Source organism: the organism of the source record quoted next (genome assembly GCF_019968985.1).
Source record: "MAG: Porospora cf. gigantea B chromosome Unknown PgB_NODE_3_length_148095_cov_126.465, whole genome shotgun sequence".
In the NCBI taxonomy this organism is placed as follows: domain Eukaryota; phylum Apicomplexa; class Conoidasida; order Eugregarinorida; family Porosporidae; genus Porospora; species Porospora cf. gigantea B.
The window spans coordinates 129,527-148,095 of NW_027178988.1; the positions used below are offsets into that span (position 1 = coordinate 129,527).

At 54.4% G+C, this 18,569-nt stretch overlaps 9 protein-coding genes across 18 annotated transcripts; 4 read left to right on the forward strand and 5 right to left on the reverse strand.

Annotated features, from left to right (window-relative positions):
- Window positions 1–10: 10 nt before the first annotated feature.
- Window positions 11–4,449, reverse strand: KVP17_000365 (uncharacterized protein; the record flags this gene model as incomplete). Of its 3 annotated transcripts, XM_068520823.1 has the most annotated exons (2): window positions 11–1,981; window positions 3,625–4,449. In XM_068520823.1, the coding sequence occupies 2 exons, from the start codon at window positions 4,447–4,449 to the stop codon at window positions 11–13; spliced, it is 2,796 nt and encodes a 931-aa protein (XP_068374561.1). The 3 variants fall into 3 exon arrangements, with proteins under 3 accessions (XP_068374561.1, XP_068374560.1, XP_068374559.1); XM_068520822.1 differs by lacking the exon at window positions 3,625–4,449 and having other exon boundaries at window positions 11–1,966; XM_068520821.1 differs by lacking the exon at window positions 11–1,981 and having other exon boundaries at window positions 3,496–4,449.
- Window positions 4,450–4,999: 550 nt separating this feature from the next.
- On the reverse strand, window positions 5,000–5,998 carry KVP17_000393 (uncharacterized protein; the record flags this gene model as incomplete). Of its 3 annotated transcripts, XM_068520993.1 has the most annotated exons (3): window positions 5,000–5,427; window positions 5,466–5,895; window positions 5,924–5,998. In XM_068520993.1, 3 exons carry the CDS (start codon window positions 5,996–5,998, stop codon window positions 5,000–5,002), a joined length of 933 nt encoding a protein of 310 aa, XP_068374620.1. The 3 variants fall into 3 exon arrangements, with proteins under 3 accessions (XP_068374620.1, XP_068374619.1, XP_068374618.1); XM_068520992.1 differs by lacking the exons at window positions 5,466–5,895; window positions 5,924–5,998 and having other exon boundaries at window positions 5,000–5,413; XM_068520991.1 differs by lacking the exons at window positions 5,000–5,427; window positions 5,924–5,998 and having other exon boundaries at window positions 5,431–5,889.
- Window positions 5,999–6,203: 205 nt separating this feature from the next.
- KVP17_000375 (uncharacterized protein) lies at window positions 6,204–6,710 on the forward strand (the record flags this gene model as incomplete). Its single annotated transcript, XM_068520896.1, has 1 exon — window positions 6,204–6,710. The coding sequence occupies one exon, from the start codon at window positions 6,204–6,206 to the stop codon at window positions 6,708–6,710; it is 507 nt and encodes a 168-aa protein (XP_068374585.1).
- Window positions 6,711–6,821: 111 nt separating this feature from the next.
- Window positions 6,822–10,913, reverse strand: KVP17_000400 (uncharacterized protein; the record flags this gene model as incomplete). 2 transcript variants are annotated; one of them, XM_068521064.1, is made up of 4 exons in its annotated part: window positions 6,822–7,217; window positions 7,246–10,505; window positions 10,534–10,782; window positions 10,823–10,913. In XM_068521064.1, the coding sequence occupies 4 exons, from the start codon at window positions 10,911–10,913 to the stop codon at window positions 6,822–6,824; spliced, it is 3,996 nt and encodes a 1,331-aa protein (XP_068374629.1). The 2 variants fall into 2 exon arrangements, with proteins under 2 accessions (XP_068374629.1, XP_068374630.1); XM_068521065.1 differs by lacking the exon at window positions 10,823–10,913 and having other exon boundaries at window positions 7,246–10,677.
- A 127-nt stretch (window positions 10,914–11,040) lies between these two features.
- Window positions 11,041–12,255, forward strand: KVP17_000378 (uncharacterized protein; the record flags this gene model as incomplete). 2 transcript variants are annotated; one of them, XM_068520910.1, is made up of 1 exon in its annotated part: window positions 11,041–12,255. In XM_068520910.1, the coding sequence occupies one exon, from the start codon at window positions 11,041–11,043 to the stop codon at window positions 12,253–12,255; it is 1,215 nt and encodes a 404-aa protein (XP_068374591.1). The 2 variants fall into 2 exon arrangements, with proteins under 2 accessions (XP_068374591.1, XP_068374592.1); XM_068520911.1 differs by having other exon boundaries at window positions 11,071–12,255.
- Window positions 12,256–12,283: 28 nt separating this feature from the next.
- Window positions 12,284–15,432, forward strand: KVP17_000388 (uncharacterized protein; the record flags this gene model as incomplete). 2 transcript variants are annotated; one of them, XM_068520979.1, is made up of 2 exons in its annotated part: window positions 12,284–15,223; window positions 15,250–15,432. In XM_068520979.1, 2 exons carry the CDS (start codon window positions 12,284–12,286, stop codon window positions 15,430–15,432), a joined length of 3,123 nt encoding a protein of 1,040 aa, XP_068374610.1. The 2 variants fall into 2 exon arrangements, with proteins under 2 accessions (XP_068374610.1, XP_068374611.1); XM_068520980.1 differs by having other exon boundaries at window positions 12,284–15,358.
- Window positions 15,433–15,510: 78 nt separating this feature from the next.
- KVP17_000407 (uncharacterized protein) lies at window positions 15,511–15,825 on the reverse strand (the record flags this gene model as incomplete). Its single annotated transcript, XM_068521187.1, has 1 exon — window positions 15,511–15,825. One exon carries the CDS (start codon window positions 15,823–15,825, stop codon window positions 15,511–15,513), a length of 315 nt encoding a protein of 104 aa, XP_068374639.1.
- Window positions 15,826–15,951: 126 nt separating this feature from the next.
- KVP17_000399 (uncharacterized protein) lies at window positions 15,952–17,289 on the forward strand (the record flags this gene model as incomplete). The annotated part of the gene is made up of 1 exon (XM_068521050.1): window positions 15,952–17,289. One exon carries the CDS (start codon window positions 15,952–15,954, stop codon window positions 17,287–17,289), a length of 1,338 nt encoding a protein of 445 aa, XP_068374628.1.
- A 20-nt stretch (window positions 17,290–17,309) lies between these two features.
- On the reverse strand, window positions 17,310–18,441 carry KVP17_000377 (uncharacterized protein; the record flags this gene model as incomplete). Of its 3 annotated transcripts, XM_068520904.1 has the most annotated exons (2): window positions 17,310–17,958; window positions 17,987–18,441. In XM_068520904.1, the coding sequence occupies 2 exons, from the start codon at window positions 18,439–18,441 to the stop codon at window positions 17,310–17,312; spliced, it is 1,104 nt and encodes a 367-aa protein (XP_068374588.1). The 3 variants fall into 3 exon arrangements, with proteins under 3 accessions (XP_068374588.1, XP_068374589.1, XP_068374590.1); XM_068520905.1 differs by lacking the exon at window positions 17,987–18,441 and having other exon boundaries at window positions 17,310–17,948; XM_068520906.1 differs by lacking the exon at window positions 17,310–17,958 and having other exon boundaries at window positions 17,983–18,441.
- Window positions 18,442–18,569: the final 128 nt, after the last annotated feature.

Consider the following 18,569-nt stretch of genomic DNA (forward strand, 5'->3'; position numbering starts at 1 on the left):
ATTCAGCGTATTAAAGTTCATCGTGATCATAGGCCTCATCGTCTTCGTCGGAAGGCGACCCGTAAATCTTGGAGAAGTGGGGGTTGATTATCTGCTGAACTTCCTGTTGCTTCTCCTTAATCTCTTCCGCTTCGGCTTCTGGATGCTCAGTGAGCCACTCTTCCCCGTCATTGAGGGCCTCAAGAATTTCAGTCTTCTCATCCTCTTCCAACTTGTCACCGATATCCTTGTTCTCCAAAGAGGACCTCGCGCTGTGAATGTAATTGGTGAAAGCATTCATGGCGTCGATCCGCGACTTCACTTGCTTGTCTTGTTCCGAGAAATCCTCGGCCTCCTTAATCATTCTATCGATTTCCTCTCTTGACAGGCGGCCCTTGTCGTTTGTAATAGTGATAGACTCCATCTTTCCAGTGGACTTATCCTCAGCAGCGACGTTCAGAATACCGTTAGCGTCGATTTCAAAGCTGACCTCGATCTGGGGGACTCCACGAGGTGAAGGTGGAATTCCACCAAGGTAAAATGATCCCAACTTGTGATTGTCCTTCGTCATGGGTCGCTCGCCTTCGAATACATCGATGTTGACACCAGGCTGGTTGTCAGCATTCGTAGAGAAGACCTGAGATTTCTTTGTGGGAATTACCGAGTTCCTCTTGATTAGTGGCGCCATGACGCCACCGACCACCTGGATGCCAAGTGTTAGTGGGGCCACATCGATGACGATCATGTCGCTCTGGGTGGTCGCGCCAGAAAGAATACCACCTTGCACAGCAGCTCCGTAGGCCACGGCCTCGTCGGGATTGATGCCTCGGTTGGGTTCTTTGCCGAAGAACTCCTTAATCAGCTTCTGGATCTTAGGAATTCGGGTGGACCCGCCGACAAGAACAATCTCGTCGATTTCACTTTTGTCCATGTCTGCTTCTTTCAATGTCTGCTTCACAGTCTCAAGTGTCTTCTTGAACAGGTCATTGTTGAGTTCTTCAAACTTTGCACGTGTCAAGGACTCAGTGAAGTTGTAGCCATCGATGATGTTCTCAATTTCCAAGCTCACCTGGTGTGTGGAAGACAGAGATCGCTTCGCCTTCTCTACCTCTCGGCGTAGTTTCTGCAACGCCTTCTTGTCGGAGCGGATGTCCTTGCTGTCCTTCTTCTTCATCGCCTTAATGAAGTGTTCCATCACACGTTGATCGAAATCCTCACCTCCCAAGTGAGTGTCTCCCGCAGTAGCCGCAACTTCGAAGACACCGTTATCAATGGTCAGGATGGACACGTCGAAGGTACCTCCACCAAGATCGTAGACAAGGATGTTTTGCTCCTCACCCTTCTTATCCAGGCCATAAGCAATCGCCGCAGCTGTGGGCTCGTTGATGATTCGCATGACATTGAGGCCAGCAATGGCACCGGCATCCTTCGTGGCCTGTCGTTGGGAGTCGTTGAAATATGCAGGGACGGTGATCACAGCATTGGGAACCTCACGGCCGAGGTAGGTTTCGGCGACCTCCTTCATCTTGCCGAGCACCATGGAAGACACCTCTTCAGGAGCCAGCTGCTTCGATTCGCCCTTGACATTGACTTGCACATAGGGTTTATCACCCCTCTTCACGAGCTGGAAAGGAAGCAGTTTCTGGTCGCTCCTGACGCTGCTATCGTCAAACTTCCTGCCGATCAGTCGCTTGATGTCGAAGAGTGTTTGAGTTGGGTTGATTGTCGCTTGGTTCTTCGCAGCCTCCCCAATAAGGCGTTCATCTTCGGTGAAGGACACATAGGATGGAGTAATACGATTGTTCTGATCATTGGGAATGATCTCCACTCGACCGTTCTTGTAGATACCAACACAAGAGTACGTGGTTCCAAGATCAATTCCTATGACGGGTCCAACATCCTTCTTCTCCTCGTCTGCCGCTCCCAAACAGCTGAGACTGAGGAAAACGAAAATGTAGCGAAACCAAACGCTCATTAAGTGCTTCATTGTTGTTGTGAGAAACTGGTTAATTTAGCTATCCGTCTGATTTTACGTCATATCACATGAATGTGGGATCAGAAGGAAAAGTCACTCGTATTACTGGATTCGCTACTGCCAGAGTAGGTGCCTGAGGAATCACTGCTAATGGAGTCGCTACTGAAGTCACTACTGGAGTCGCTTTCAGAAGAACTCAACGATGATGCCCTCCGAGGTCGTAGCCGAGGAGGAGCCTGTTTCTGTGGTCCCATATACCTATCCAAGAAGTGTGCGGGGGTTGGGGCGGCAGGTAGCTGTGGGGCGGCAGGTTGCTGAGGTGCAGCCATGACTACTTGTACCGGCTGCTGTGCTGGTGGCGGCGCTTGCACCACTACGACTTCCTGTGGCTGCGCCTGTAAGGCCCATTGTGGGGCTTGTGGGATGACGTGTGGAACGGCTTGTGGCACAGCGACGGGCACTACCTCTTGGTCTGAGGGAGGAACATACGGCTGATAAGCCGGGTTGAAGGTTGGGCCTGCCACCACGGGGGGCGCTGCTGTGGGTGGGCGTGGCGCCTTTGGCACCATTATTCGACGACGAATCGTGGTCGTTGTTTTCTTGATTAGCTTTCCTGTTTCTGGGTTCCGTTCATAGGTCACCGTTTCAGTCCGTTGCGGAGCACTGGGGTCGTGTGGGAGGAGCTCACTTTTTACGGTGGTCGCTACGGGAACTGGAACTCCCACAGGAACTGGATTTTCGTGGTGACCGCAGTGATGACCGCAGTGATTGTTAAGACGAGCATTGATTTCCGCTCTGACTTCGTCTTGGGCTGCTGCAAGTTTCTTCAACACGTCACCGGCTGGCGGTTCTGCTGGAACGACGAACTCCGATCGGCCATCAGATGACGCGTGGACTGACGACTGAACAGACTTTCCAGATTTGGAGCTGCTTCTGATGCTTCCAGATTGTGCACTACTTGACAGCTTGACAGATTTTGAGGACTTTTTGGACGATCTACTGCCTACTGCTTCACTTTTGTCGGAATCAGCTGAGGGCAATTTGCTGGATGTCTCCTTCTGGACCGAAGACGTGTGCTTCGTCGAGGTTGCTGTGTGTGCAGACACAGCAGGCTGGACCGCTGACGTGCGCTTCGTCGACGTCGTTGTGTGTGCAGATACTGCCGGGTGGGGACGACGACTTCCGTCTTTCTCCGTTTTTCCCTCTGAAGCGAACGAGTCCTGGTACAGGGAGACCTGTGAGTTGAGACCACCCTTGGCCAAGACGATGCTGGGTAGCAACAGGTTTAGTTTCATCGGGGGACCTGCGTGCACTGGCGAACGGGAGCCCACCTGGAATAAAACGCATAGCCGAAATACGGAATTTATGGCAGATGCGTGGGAGGATCATCCACTATTTTCCTCATCAACGGAAGTGCCAGAGGCCTTCAGAGACATGTTGCCCTCTGCACCCGTCCGACGGTCAAGACGGTCCAGACGAGTTCAGCCCTATGGTGAGGTCGAGATGGAACGCTGTTTGAGGCGACTGACGTTAGAGGACGATTAACAAGAATGACATAGAAGGCGTGCCCACTGCGAGCCAGGCCTATCGTCCAAGGTCTGGGTGTCTGGTGCCTCGATTAGGCTGCAGACGGATGATATTGAGGCTCGAGACTCGTTGGTTCCTCCCACTGAACGCATCATTGCATGCGAAGGAATCAAGGGTACTCGTCTCGTTTGGCACTTTGGCCGTGTCAATACTTTGGGGTTCGGGATGGGCGACCTGGAGGCCAAGTGGTGCACTGTACGAGGATGAAGTGGTCGACGTTGTGCACGTTGTGCCAACTGCTGGGACAGGGATACCACCGGAGCCATCTTTTGTGTCAATACTTTGGGGTTCGTGATGGGCGACCTGGAGGCCAGGTGGTGCACTGTACGAGGATGAAGTGGTCGACGTTCTGCATGTTGTGCCGACTGTTGGGACAGGGACACCACTGGACCCATCTGGTGAGGTTGCAGTACTGGAACCGTCTGTTGCAGAGGGCGCTGCTCCACTGGACTTAAGTGGATAGGGAGGGGGCGACGCTCCACTCCTCGACCGGGAGCCTTCGGTACGTAGGTGTCATGAAGACGCCTCTCCGAGACCTGCAGAGATCGCTGCGACGCGACACGTTCAAGCTCCGAGGAGCTGTACTCGAGGGTTGCGCCAGAAGGACTCTGCAGCGCCCGCGGCTGTAGAGAGGCCGACTCCCAGTTCTTCAATACTTTCAACTCGGCCTCATTCTGCTCGGTGAACGTGTTTTGCAGTTTCTGGAACGCCGAATGGAATTGGCGGTCCATATCCAACAAGACGTTCTCTCGCGAAGCACTAGTGACGCGCCTCGATGCCAAGGCCTTCTCAGACTCCTCTCGGCGCTGGTAGTACCTTTGACGTTGTTGTTGGAGGTAGGACATCCACTGCTCCTGCCATTTGGTGTACCTCGCCAGCAGTTGGTCGTACTCAATGTTAACAGCCATCAATTTTATCTTTTAACCACTGGTTCCTTAACTGGCTTCATTTCCTCTCTGAACCACTGAATATTTTCTGACTTAAGGCGGCTTAATGTCGATATGATCGATGACGACGTGGAGCGACAACTCGATATACTGAGGGCGGGCTCTCTTGCCGCTTGGACGTGGTTCTGCAGTATGCAGAATAAGAACTGTGACGAGTGTTCTGAGACTGTAGGCTGTGCTTTCTGCAATGCCTCCGACGTCTGCCTACCATGGGATCATATCGAGAATGCAACTTCCCGTCAGACACGCCTTGAGTGTTCACGCACCATGTCAGCCAGATGGCTTTGGCATAACAACATTCCAGTGTATTCCTACCAATTGGTTGGTAGCTGTGATACGTTTACCTTCTCTAAAGAGATCGGCTGGATTCTGACCATGGTCGCGATTTTTATGGCTGTCATAGTTTTCCCATCATTGGTGGTCACCTTTGTGAGATTTTGCATCCGTCGAAAACGGTTGCGGTTTCATCAATCTTACGAATCTTGATATGCATGTACAATAATATTACCTATCAATTCTTCCGTAGCGTCGGCACTCCTGGATACACTAACCAGGAACCGTTCTTGTCGCTGAGAGTGACATCCGTGGACGTGACAGTGCTGTGGTAAGCTTCAGGGTGCTTCTTCTTGCTGTACTTGTTCTCGTATTTCTTTCGGTCAATTTTAACCTTGACCTCAATTTTCTTCTGGCTCTTTCCAGGCTTAGTGCAATGACCTTTCATTGTCAGGATATTCTTTTTGATCGACGCCTCCGTCACCACCATCTTTCTTGCCTTCTCCTGCCGGCTGTCGATGATGGCGTGTGGTACCTTAGGGCAGCTGGATGAATAATGACTGGTGACGCTCTCCACTCGAATTCCGAAGGTATCCAGTGCGGAGCGGAGGTCAAGTGCTATGGCGCTCACAAACAGTAAAGCTTTCATCATCATATGAAATGCACCTATCAGCGTTGGCGTTTTCGCTTGGGCTTCGTTAGACAAGGGCGTTGGGGCGGCGGGTGGGCTATCAGGTTGCGTTTGGATATGGATGGTGGCAGTCCTGTGTGCTCTGAAAGCGTCCGAAGCTCAGAGGTCTTCTGCTCTAGCGCCAGGTCCAGGTAAGCTGCAGCCTCTCTGCACACCCCTGACGTCCTGTCAGCGGCCCCCTTCTGGGCCTCTAGTCTGCGAACGTATGCCCTAGCGGCGCCTAGCTCGGCGTCAAGTCGATTCACTTGCTGCGAGAGCTCTGCCACCTGTTGCTTCAGGCACTGCTCTTCCTCTTGTGACACCTTGACGTCCCTCGCCAGCTCAAGAATTTGGAGGTCTGTCTGATTGAGCTCTTGCGCCTTGGTCTTCTCGAGGAGTACAAGGTCCGCGGTGCGTTCCTTGAGCTCCATGAACGACATAGTTTCGTCCGCAGTCATGAGCACCTGTGTTGGGGCCAACGTCAGCTCTCACCTGGAGTCTGGTTTCCAGGTTGACAAGGTTGCTGGCCAGCCTTGCGAGGGTCTCCTGTCGGATCATTGTATGCATACCAATGCTTGCCCTCCCGCGCGGTTTGGTTTACGATGATGTCGCGTGGGGTTCGGCCCTGGCTTCACGCAGTTATGTCATCAGCCTCCTGCTCGTAGTGTGCATATTCGGAGCGTACGCTCTGATCTTCTTGTTCGTGGCCAAGTAATGAGCAGGGTCTGTTGATCCCAGCGCCGAGCATGTACGTTTTCTCTTCCTCGCGGTCATGAGCTTTTACGTCGGGTTCTGCGTCACTCTGACGATTTTTAGCGGACTGTTATTTGAGGGCCTCTGGGGCCTTGTCGTGTCCTGGGTCATAGCGACCTCGATAGTTGCAGTTTCATTCTTCTTCACAGATGAGGTCGCCTACCCGCTTGTTCGATGGTGGGTAGGTGCGGTCGTGTTGCAGACCATCTGCTCCACGCTCTGGTGGGCGCTGAGACTACCGGCAGGCTTGGCGACAGTTCTCACACACCCCTCGGCACAAGTGGTGTTCACTGTCAACTTCGTCGTCGTGTCACTGGTGGCGGCCGTGATGATGTACCTCTTGCCCGTCTCCGACAATCTAGTGTCTTCCTTTCTCTGCGCGAGTACCGTCGTCGGCGCCCTATCATACGTATCCTACATCGCTGGCGTATCCAGTCGCTCACCATTCAACCCTATTTCTCTGTTCCAATTCCCTAGTCAGACGCAGCTTGCAGGGTGGGACATAGTACTACTTGGTTTGATGTGAGTAGGAAGCAGCTCTCAGATTCAGGATAGGATTGACCTTTGCTGGTTGGCGCATTCAAACAAAAAGAGACGAACTCCTAAAAGACGAGGAGGCCAGCCTACTGACTTCGGCCTAAGAAAACGATGTCTTCAACATAATCAAAAGAGCGGTAACATTGTCACGACTCTTTCGGATGTCTACGGCGTCTTCAACGAGCTTGAATGCAACTCGTTGTGGGTCCATGTTGTCCATACGAAGCAATGATTGGCGACAGAAATCAATTGCTTGTTGCGAGGAGAAGACGTCGAAGAGCCCATCGCATGCCACTAAAATGAACTCGTCATGCTCATTCATCGCTTCCACTCGCACCTCTGGCTCAGACACGATAAGTGGCTGCACCCCTGTACCAACTCTCTTGTACTCACGATCCCCCAGAGCGCGTGAAACCGCCAAGCGGCCTAACACGCGCTTGTTTCGAACGAATCCGTTTGCGACGCCAATGATGCGCTCATGCTCTGTCGGATTATCCTGCGTCAGTGGAGTGCGTCGACCTTACAGGCTTATGATCATCCGATAAATTGATAGCTCGACCAGCCCGACAAAGCACCGCTCTCGAATCCCCTGCGTTGGCGCAGAATATGAGGTCGCCCACTATGGCAACCCCCACAACCGCAGACCCAGGACCTGCCTCCTTCTGCTCAATTTCCATTCTGTGGAGAAAGCCTCGGTCTGTGAGTACGAAAGCGGAGAATAGTGCACGATATACCTCTCTATGCATAAATCTATGCCCCTGCCAACCGAGAGAGAGTTGACGCAGAAAGACCTTGTGGAGCTCCCTCTTCACCCACGAGGCGCATTCACGACCACCATGCCCGTCGTAGACTCCGTATAGACTTATAGGCAGATCAGAAGCGAATGGTATGTCGTGCATCACCAGCTCCTCGTCCTCCATTCGAAGTCTGACTCCCTGACAGCCCCCTACTCCGACGAGGAACCTCTCGACTCGAACAACCACATTTCGTAGCTTGAAGACGTCTCCGAACTGGAGCCGAGTGAGGTCCTGTCGCCGCGGCAGCTGCTCCGCTGCGGGAGACTCCGTTCCTGTCTTTCGGATCCATACACTATTGTCGAAACCGCAGCCCAGTGGCTGTGGTTCCCGCCTACTCACCCACCAACTCCCACGCTGAAAGTGAATGAAGCACGAGGCCTCGCTGGGCGCGCCGTGGAAGTCGGAGGCCACCGGCAGCAACACGTCCCTGTCAGGACTCAACTCCGAGATCTCTTGTTCGCTCACAAGTGTATCGGCGACACGTAAAGTCAATCCGCACTCAGCAGCCAACCGCTTCTCGGAAGCCAGGCCCAGATGTCGTCGTCGCCAGGAAAGTACCCGACGTGCGCGATCCTTAAGAATCGACGGACTCTCTGCCATCTCAGACCCCCAGACAGGTCGTGCTACAGCGACGGTATTGTCCGTCATGTCTGTGGGCCACACGGCGGCCTCCGAGTGGACTTGCACGCCGATGAGGGAGGGGTTCAGCATTGCTGGGTGTTTTTCGTAGTCGATGCGGATGTGAGAACTGGCGAGGGGCAGAGAGGGAGTATGACCAGCCCGGACCCACTCGAGTTTCACCAGGTTGGGCATCAGCTCATGGCTCACCGTTTCCGCGAATTGCGCCAACCGCGCCTCGGATTCAAAGTCCACAGGCCGTAGTGGCGGTGTACTGACGTGTCTTTCGATCCTATGCAGCAGGCTGTGCAGCGCACCGCGAGCCAGCTGGTCCTCGAGGTCTACGGGGGACAGGGGCCTCAGCAACGGCGTCACAGGTGCCTGGGCGCAACCGACAGGAAATAGAAGCGGTAGATCAGACAGGCCCACCACGGACGAGCTGGTCATCGGAGGATACGATGGGCACAACTCGTAGATTCGGGGGTCTGTCACAGGAAATACAAGGTGGCTGGAAACACACACCTCGCTCTGCAACACCTCTTGTGGGGGCTTTGTAGTCTCCGCAGCAGCCGGAGTCGCCACGTCATCCACGCTAACATCGTCCATTGTGGACTCCTTAGCGCATTCAGACGGATATGGGGCCTCCTCAAGGGACCTAGGGGTTAGTGAGTCTACTAACGTTTCAGTGAGTTCATTCCGGGTCGTCTCAGTTGAAGCCTCCACAGCGCTTCGAACCCCGTCAAGAGAAGGCCCCTTCGGAACGGAGTAATCGGTTAGAGACTCCACAAGGCATTCAGACTGATCTGTGGATTCCTCCAGAAGGGACTCCTCCGTTGCTGCCTCCATTGGGTGCTGAGGTTTGTCTGGGGACTCCTCAAGAAGGGACTCCTCCGTTACTGCCTCCCCTGGGTACTGAGGTTTGTCTGGGGACTCCTCGAGAAGAGACTCTTCCGTAAATGCCACCACTGGGTGGCGAGGTTCATCTGGAGAATCTTCCGACCCCAGAAGCTCGTCCGTCAGAGAGTCCACATGGCAATCAGGCTGATCTGGTGACTTTTGGGAGGGCGTGTGCTCCCCCACAGAAGATAGAGGCGTGTCCGACATCATGGGCTCTGGTAGCTCGTCTGAGAAGTTGTCCACGTCCACATGCTCCACGCGCTTCTCGGCATTAACCTCAAATACATCTAGTCGGATCTGACACTCCGACGTGGACTCCTCAACCTGTAATGCAATCGGTTCTACTGGTTCAAGCGTTGCGGCATCGACCTCGACGAGAGCGTACGCCCGGCCAGCGATCCTTATCACCGCGCCAGGCCCGATTCCACAGGCAGGGCAACAAATCGCAGCCGAGCACATCTCAGTGGTGGGGCTATCAGCTCGCCGGTGTGGTGTTGTCTCGTGGTCGAGAACCTGAACAGGGTCGGCAGCAGAGCTCTCAGATGACGCGTCATACGCTTCATCTGGGCTCAGTCGAGGTGGCAGCAGGTTATCATCCAGGTCGGCGTCTTCCTCAGCGAGGGAGGGCTTGAGGCTCTCACTGGCTCTGGGGGGAACGAGAGGGCTTTCGTCTTGCATGGCGCCTCTCTCCAAACCTAGAAAGTAGTCCTCCCCCTGAGGACCGAAGCTGGCATGGCTGACACCGGCTTGCCTGGGCAGCTTCGGCAAGGCGAAGCTCGCCTCATCACTGGAACTCTCAGGTGACTTGGAAGGCGACGCGGTTATCGGAGTTCTAGTGGGGGGCGTCTGACACGTTTCTTTCGGAACAGCCACGCCCAGCCTGATAGCTAGCTTCGTCAGAGTCGGGACTGCATCATCGTAGTAGGACGTTAATGTGGGCAGTGTGAGTTGATTCCTGAGGGTTGTCTGAAGGGCAAGGTCGGCGCCGATGTTGTGAATTCGTGAGCGGTGCGACTCCCGCTGCACGAAGAGTCCCGACGTGGGCACAGTCATTACACGTGTCCCGTCCACTTCGTGAAGCAGAAGAATGTCGGCGCTTTTGTAGGCGTGGAAGTGATCCCTCAGGTCTTCCAAGGCAACCTCGAGGATCACGAGCAGCTCAAGTGGCACTGAACGAAAGTTCTCCGCTTGCTGAATGAAGTCGAAGTCGTGTGCTCGACCAAAGTCCAAGAGCCACAGGAGAGACAAACTGCGGCCTGCACGTGAGCTTGCCACACTCAAGAAGGGAAGCAGGGGAACTATCTCGTACGTTTGCAGAAATCGTAGAACCTGTACCAACTCGTCGGCTCCCGTGGGCGCCCAGTCAAGCAGACGCTTCTCTTCCACGAGCCACTCACTCGACCCAATTCTTATTATCTCGCCATCATAGAGTTGCTTTGGAGCGTCTGCCACATGAAGCCACACCTCACACTCTGCGTTACGGGCCGTATCCACACTCACTCGCCGCAGGCTGAAGGTAGTGCCTGGGTACGACGTCAGGTAAACAACTGGGATAGAATTCCAGCGGGAAGCAGTCGGGAGTTCGAAAGGCCTCGAACTCGAAATACTTAAGATACGCGTGCACTGGTTCAAGATCAACTCCATTCAAACGCCACGAGCAAGTCTGGCCGGATCCTATCGATTCGCCAAGGCTGCCATCAGGAAGCCACCGACTCCGTCTAGGGTGAAAGGTGCGACCGGCAAAAGGACCTGCGACGAGTCATTTCGAGTCAATGCGACGACAACTCACCTTGTAGTATTCGAAATGACAAATGCCGCCCTACTCGGGGGTTCGGTAGAGACGAGTGCTCGTGATAGACACCTGCGGTGGGCGCACACATTGTGTTAATCTGCATTTTGGTTAGTGAGTCCCTTGTGCCACGCGCAGACTTTGATTGCAATTCCCACTCTCTTCCTCCAATGACCCACGCTTTTGTGCTGAAATAAAAACCTGTATAATCACGATCTATGACGCAACGACTAGCACACAAGACCTCCATGTTCTCGCAGCTCCGAAAAGGACCACTCAAGGTTTCAATCATAGGGTCGGGCAACTGGGGGACCTGCATCGCTCGCATTGTCGCTGAAAACGTACAACAGTCGTACATCTTTGACAACGAAGTCAAGATCTGGGTGCATGCTGATCTAACCTACGAAGGCGAACAGCTCGTGAAGGTGATGCAGAGAGACAGAGAAAACAAGACGTACCTGCCTGGGTACATGCTTTCGGACAACCTGATCTGTCTCTCTGATATCGTGGAAACGGTGAAGGATGCTGACCTCTTGGTTTTCGTCCTCCCTCATCAGTTCGTGACGGCCGTATGCGACTCAATGGTTGGCCATGTGAAGCCGAGCTGCCGAGGGATCAGTTTGGTCAAGGGATTTCACGTGGAAAATGGGCGACCGGTGCTCTTCACGAGCATTATTGAGAACATCTTGGGCATTGATATGGCCATGATGTCGGGGGCAAACGTAGCGAACGACATCGCCCGTGGAGAGTTTTCGGAAACCACCATCGGCTATAAAGGCGCCGACATGGCCGCGATATGGCAGCAGCTTTTTGATCGGCCGTACTTCAAGGTGAACTGCGTCCCTGATGTGGACGGAGTCCAAATCTGCGGCGCAGTTAAAAACATTATCGCGCTGTCTGCGGGCTTCTGTGAGGGGTTGGGTTTAGGAACCAACACGAAGAGCGCTATAATTCGTATCGGAGTCGAGGAGATGAAGATGTTTGGGCTCTTGTTTTTTGACGGCATTCTCGAGGAAACCTTTTTCGACTCCTGCGGTTTTGCGGATGTGATCACGACCTGCTTCGGAGGAAGAAATGTGCGTTGCGCCGCTGAGTTCACCCGCAGAGGCGGTCGCAGGTTCACCTCGTGGGAGGCGATTGAGCATGACCTCCTCGGGGGCATGAAGATGCAAGGACACCTGACATGCGAGGAGGTTTATAGCGTGCTGAAACATAACGGCCTCTGTGAGCACTTTCCGCTCTTCTCCGCCACATACGCTGTGGCTTTTGGAGACCTCGACGCCTCAGAGTTCTTGACTGCGTTCAAGACCAACGAAACCAGACCTGCGAAAAATGCAGATGAGTGCCACGAGGGCGTCATCCCTCCAACCCTACGGGAATTGAAACTCTCGCTGCACCGGCCTGAGCGATCACCCACGAACGGCAGTTTGTAAATGTGTGCGAATAATAACAAAACCGTCAATGATGATCAGTGCTGTGGATCACGGCTCGATGTTCCACAGCTCCAGCGGCGTGAACAAGAGAACCGGCAATACGCTGACTCTACACGTCGCCGGAAACTTTTCCGCCGTCGCTGCGTGTCCGGGAGGGCTGCTCCTTGGTGACGAGGACGGCAAGCTGTCCTTCGCGTCGGACACAACCAATTGCCTCCACCAGTTCGACGCTGCTGTGGTTTCGATTTCCCTGTTGGTGGATGACGTGGTGAGCGTCTGGTTGCTCCTTCTCGAGGATGGCAGCGTCCATCGACTGGGTATGACATTTGAGGGGACACCGCAAGTGGCGACGTCCATGGAGGTGCTAACGTCAGAGGTGACGCCCCGCATTCCGAACAGCATGTGTGTGCGACGTGAGTCGGCGGATCTGACTGTCGTGGCCATTTCCGAGAGCAGCGAGAGAGCTCTGACGGTCCTGGAGGTTTCAGACTCTGGGCAGCTGCTCAACACAACCCGTCATGACGAGATGTTCCGAAAGGCAGACCCGACCTCCACCTGGAGGCTTTCTTGCTGTTTTTTGTCTAGACATCTGCTTGTGCTACCAGGGCACAGGAAGCTTCGAGTGCTCGATTTGACCACAGGTCGGTTGACGTTCATAACCTCACCTCATACGAACCCGTTGTGTGAGGTGCATCCGTACGAAGACACGGTGGTGACGTCGGGGCTAGGCAACGAATTTGTCGTCTGGACGGTTGGAGGTGGCAACCTTACGCCGTTGACGCCGCTGATCCAGTCGCGTGAAGCGGCGACAGTTGTAGTCGAAGACGGTCACTACCTGGTGGTGACTGACACTACTGCTAAGGCAGAACCCCTTCTGCCCGAGGCGAAACAGCTGGACCCTGGCGACCCTCAGACACGAAGGCGGTTAAAACAAGACAGCGATTCTCCCCGTGATTTCGTTGCCGACACCGCTGATGTCGCTGACGGAAGTCCCTCTGACAAGTCACCGGCACGTCAAAGCGACCTCTTTGCTGATACCTCTGGGGATCTCGAAGCTCTGTGGAGGGAGGTGTCTAGACTTCAAGATCGGGACGCGCACCCCTCCGTGGTGCAGCCACAGCAACCTGTTTTGCAACTTAGGCGAGGATGGAAGCACATGAGCGTTGGAGAGACGCCTTGGACTGTGGCCAAGGATGGATTTGAGTGGAAGAAGTTACTGTGCTATGGTGTAGACGGCGCTCTGATGATGAGCGTGGAACTCGACGAGGAGGACGTTTTCAGGGTCAGTAGGCTGATAACCGATTGCTACGGCCCTAGTGGAAAGATGGTGGAAGGGGCCTCATTGCCAGACTACTTCTCTGGAAATTTGACTCCACCTGCTGTTGAGGAGTACCTACGACCCAAAGCGGTCGTTCGAGTCCAATCGTTTCTTGCTGAGAACAGCCACAGGAACCGATCGTTCACTCCTGACTGCCCTGTGATTCTAGGAGCCATCGGCAGGTTTGGCTTTGCGTTTCTTTGCCAGGAGGCAGGTTGCAGGAGCCTTCGCTACAACCCATTTGATTCCTGGCACAGCGTCGAGGACGCCAAATGGAGGGTTGAACTATCGCATTCTGTAGGCGTGCTGGCCCTGGCCGTGCACGCTTCAGGCGTTGCCGTGGCCACTGACGACCATCAAATTCTTCTGTACCACAGATTTGGCGGAGGAGTCTACTGTACGTGGCGCATTCCAGGAACGCTGGCCTTCTTGGCCTCCAGAGAGAACTTGATCCTGGCGGTGTCGTGCTCTATGCAGTCCCCAAACGAACACGCCTTCATGACTTTGCTTCACCAGAATCTGCGGCACCTATCGACGTGCGACATCGGCACCGACCAACATGAGGAGGCAGTCGGCGACCTGCTCAAGCTGACAGGCGAGCTCATAGAGTCCCAGGAGCCCGATTCCGTGTACTGCGTGCAGATGTTGGACGTGCACCCTTCCCGCTTGCAAGTGCTGCACGGAAAGAGTCTCACTGTGCCTTTCTTGGATCAAATCGTGTGGGCTGGTATCTCCGGGCTAGGGTCGCCAACATTGGTGACTCGGGCCGGTGACGTCCTTTGCCTCGCACCCACAGCTGGACGTTACAACAAGGTGCCGCAGACTGCACTGTCCTACCCAGAAACACCCTACGTTGAAGACAACGTCTGGGACGAGAGCGGTGTCGGATATCTATGGACCCCGTTGCTTGACTTCCACGATGACCGACGGCTTCACGCGACTGTTAGGCGACTACGAACCACCCTCAGCGCATATCTACGGCAGCCTCTTCTCTACGGCGTGGACTACAATCTCACCCGCGTGCACCTCTGTGAAGACCGATGGTTGATCAGCGAGCCGCTCACTGCAGCTGTAGATTTTTTGACAGTCTATCACCCAGTGGAAGTCGACAACACAGGCATATTGTTGACTAGGTTCAAGAAGGCCGCTAGCTCGGGAAATGTCCACAGCTTCGACGCTTTCGCGCAATCCCTGGCACACATGCCGTTCCGCCCCCCCACCCACCCCATGAGCACCTCCATGGACGTCAAGTTCAAGTACCACTTCTGGACCGAGCACGTGGCCGCAGTGACGGGTGCTCTGGGATATCTGCAGCTCAAGAATCCATCGAGCTCCGCGCTTCCTCGGCGCCTGATGGAGTCCTTATGGCGGGTTAACCATCTGATTTCCAACCAGCTGGACACTACGGCGTTGCACGCAGGGCTACTTGAATGCTTCACCGCTAGCACCAAGGGCCGGCTGGGAATGGACTTCGACAGTGTGAGGCGGATCCAGAGTCGCCTTAGCTCGGAGCTGGAGAGAACAAAATTCGTCCTCTTCGCCCAGGCACTTTCTACGCAGCAGTATGAAGCAGCGTACCAAGACGCCCACGACTTCATCACGCCAAAGGCGCTGCGTGTCGCCTTGCGGAAGATAGAAAAGGAAAACCATGTGGGTCTACATGCGGTTTCACACAGCCCGTGCTCCGTCGAGAGTTTAGTCGGCTGGCAGATGTGCCGGAAGATGTGCCTGATATCGCAGAGGAGGTCCAGCCGGCGTCAGAAGTGGCGGAGGCAGGGCCCGTGAAGAGGACGAGAGACGCAGCAGCGGTGCACATAGCATCCGGGAGGCTGTTCAGCAAGAGACAGAGGGTTGATTAATTCATACGTTCGAGTCACCGTCCATGAAGTAACTTGTCAACTGGTTATTGAGGCTGCGTGACGGAAGACAACTGTGGCTTACCGCTGTCCTTGGACATCGTCGCCCATATATTCTGCAAGCTCTTTTTCAAGAGTCTCGGGGTTAGCAGGGGCCTTCTTCTTGTTGGCTCCTCGTCCGCCTTTTCGAGCACCTTTCTTTGGATTGGGCTTGCTGATGGCATCGCGCTTGACGGTCTTCTTGGGTGCCTTTCGAGGCGAGTCCCCAAGTACCTCGCGGAGACCTTTGGCCCCGACGGCCTTCATGAGTTGACGGCTGTCAACGAATATCACGTGGTCGCCATCCGAGTTCCGACTGCGGGGTCGGTTGTTCTTTTTGCTTTGTCTCGGCGCCATTGGCGGAAATAGTGAATTTCGAAGAGCGGACACAGCATAAGCTCCAGACACAATACAGCTTCACTCACACAGGTAACCTAAGATGAGACATTTCTCTTTCGTTGCTCTAAATAATTGCTATTTAGAATGCAGACTCCCAGGTTGTGGCGAGCGGCTGTACTCGTCTGCGTAGCGGCGTCAGCCACCTACCTCCTGCAGAGCGACTGCAGAGCGTGGAACTTCATCGACCGACTTCGGTGGTCACGACCCGAGCTTCGCAAGCTGTCTGATGACGAGTTGGTGCAGTTGGTGAAGGCAACGATTGAGGAGGTGTATGGTGTACTGTGTGAAATTGCTTTGACAGCTCGAAGGGTCCGGAGCTCACTCGCCGAGCGAGGAATTGAGACGACTCGAGAAAAGCTCAGTCAGATGATCCTGGCTCGCGGCTTCCAAGAACAAATCGACGCGAGCCGGTTTGCGGTATTAAGATCGAGAGGCCTCACAGTCTCACTGAGTGACCTGGACAGGGAATTGACTTGCCGGCGAAGTGAGGCAGTGCAGGAGGCCCTCAGGATGGCTGCCGACCTGCTGGAGACATCTCTCGACGGTGAGCTGCCCGTACTTCCATTCGTGGATGTGCGATTGAGTCCCGACAAGACGATGAGCATCTTCAAAGAAACTCTCTCCGCCAAACAGGGAGCCTTGGAAAAAGTTCTCGTTACGTCCCCGGAGTTGACTGCGGACAACGAAATCCAATCTCCCCTGTCGGACCTCATCCTTCAAACATGCAAGGGGGCGGAGGAAATGGTTCTCCAGTCGCATCAGGATAGTTTCGACGTGGAAGAGAATCTATCTTTAGCATTCCGCAATGCGCTGGCGATCCATTCCAGAGACGAGAGCTTCAACAAGGAGAAAACCACACTCGCTAATTCTCACACGGAAATGCTGTTGGCATTGATCGGTCAGGAACCGACGCCTGTAACTGAGGCGTGGCTGCCTTGTCAGCGTGACCATCCGCTGGTAAAGAGGCACGGATCATCTGAGATGCCTTCCGATCCTACACGCGTTCCCCTGCCTGTAAATGTGGTGGAAGTCTCTAGTCGACTGGGGTTCCAACAGTACCTGGATAGAGTGTCAACGCCGCACATGATGGTGGTCATGCCACCCGACAACGGTCCCACATCCCTAACACTCCAGACGCTGGCACTCTCAGCTCTGAACAAGTTCGCCGAGACTCAAGCGTCAGCACCAACACACATCTGTGTCGTGCCTGAGCCTGTGCTTCTGGAAGAAGCCACCGATACCACATTTGCCTGCCTGCCGTCTCTTCTGGCGCGCATGACCACCATGAGCGAGGCACTGGGTGCCCCCACAACGACGTCAACGCTTCCAGTGTTCGCCGTCATGCATATGAAACGTTTGGAGTTCCTGTCGCGCGACATTAGAGAAGTTTCGCGTCGACTCGACATACTCGCGGTGAAATAATGTTAGCTGTACATGTGGACTCAATTCCTACGAGAAAAGCGCCGGCAACGCGACGATGGAAAATGAGGCTGTGACGTCGATTCATCTCGACACCGAAATATTTGTTGCCGAAGGGAGTGTGGCTCCGGGTGCGTCTTGGGAGTCAGGGCAACCTCTTGGACCTGTTGAATCGCCGCTACCTGATCCATCACCCTGAATCGGCGAGAAACGAGCATGTCAGCAAGCTGCACCACTCCTGACGGCCCATCCTCAAGGATTCGTGCGTCCATACATCGGATCTGGGCCTCTGGTAGAGACGACAGGTACTGGGCGCTGGAATTCTGCCTGATGACGCGCCACGCTAGACGAAGGACGACTTCCTGTAGGGGATCCGAATGAAACTCCGGCAGCAGCGCCTTAAACTGGTCCAAACTTACACGATCGTCAGGTAGCTGAATGTCGTTGAGCAACTCGCCCGCAGCCATAGACTTCACGATACTCATAGTCACATCCCGATGCGTACGGCGACCCTCAGTCCTGTACGACAGTTGGCCTTGCCGCAATCGTGAAGCTTCGATGGATGTGTTGTAGACGCCATCGAAAAAGCCGCGAGGAGGAGGCATTTTGTACTCCCACACACCCAGATAGGCAGCAACTGAGTGCAGATACGGAAAGCACATTGCAGGGTACCTGTGTGTAGCTGTGACCTTTGCCTCACGCAGGAACCACTTGGGTCATAGAGCCCGCGGTCTTGGTACTCTTCGAGAGCACGCTAGTTCGAGTAAGACCTGGTAGAAGCTGATGCAATGGTACTGTGTTGAAGCTGGCGCCTATAATGCCGACATCAACGTGACGATATGCCTCACATGCCTCGTAGCACAAAGCGATGAACACCTTCCACACGTAGTGGATTTCGCCGTTGCAGATGTTGCCCTCAACCCACTGTTCCATCTCAAGTATCTTCTCAGGAGTCAATACGTCAGGGCTGGTACGGATGTGAAATAAAAGGCTTCCGAGGTTGAGCGTCACCACATTGCTCAACGGGTGCACGTGTCCTCTAGATACGCCGGGAAGAACGCAGGGCTCCAGGCCATGACGAGTGCAAAGTGCGTTTAGCAGCTCACACCACTGATACTGCGGTGCAGAGTCCCGAGCCCTGAGCGTTCGAGCCATCAGTTCTATTATAAAAAGCTCATTTCGATTTGGGATGAAGCCCACACTCACGCCGCGGAGCCCGCCCAAGCACCGTGGAAGCTTCTATCTCAATTCCACGAGTGAGATATCCTGAAAAGTCTCACGCA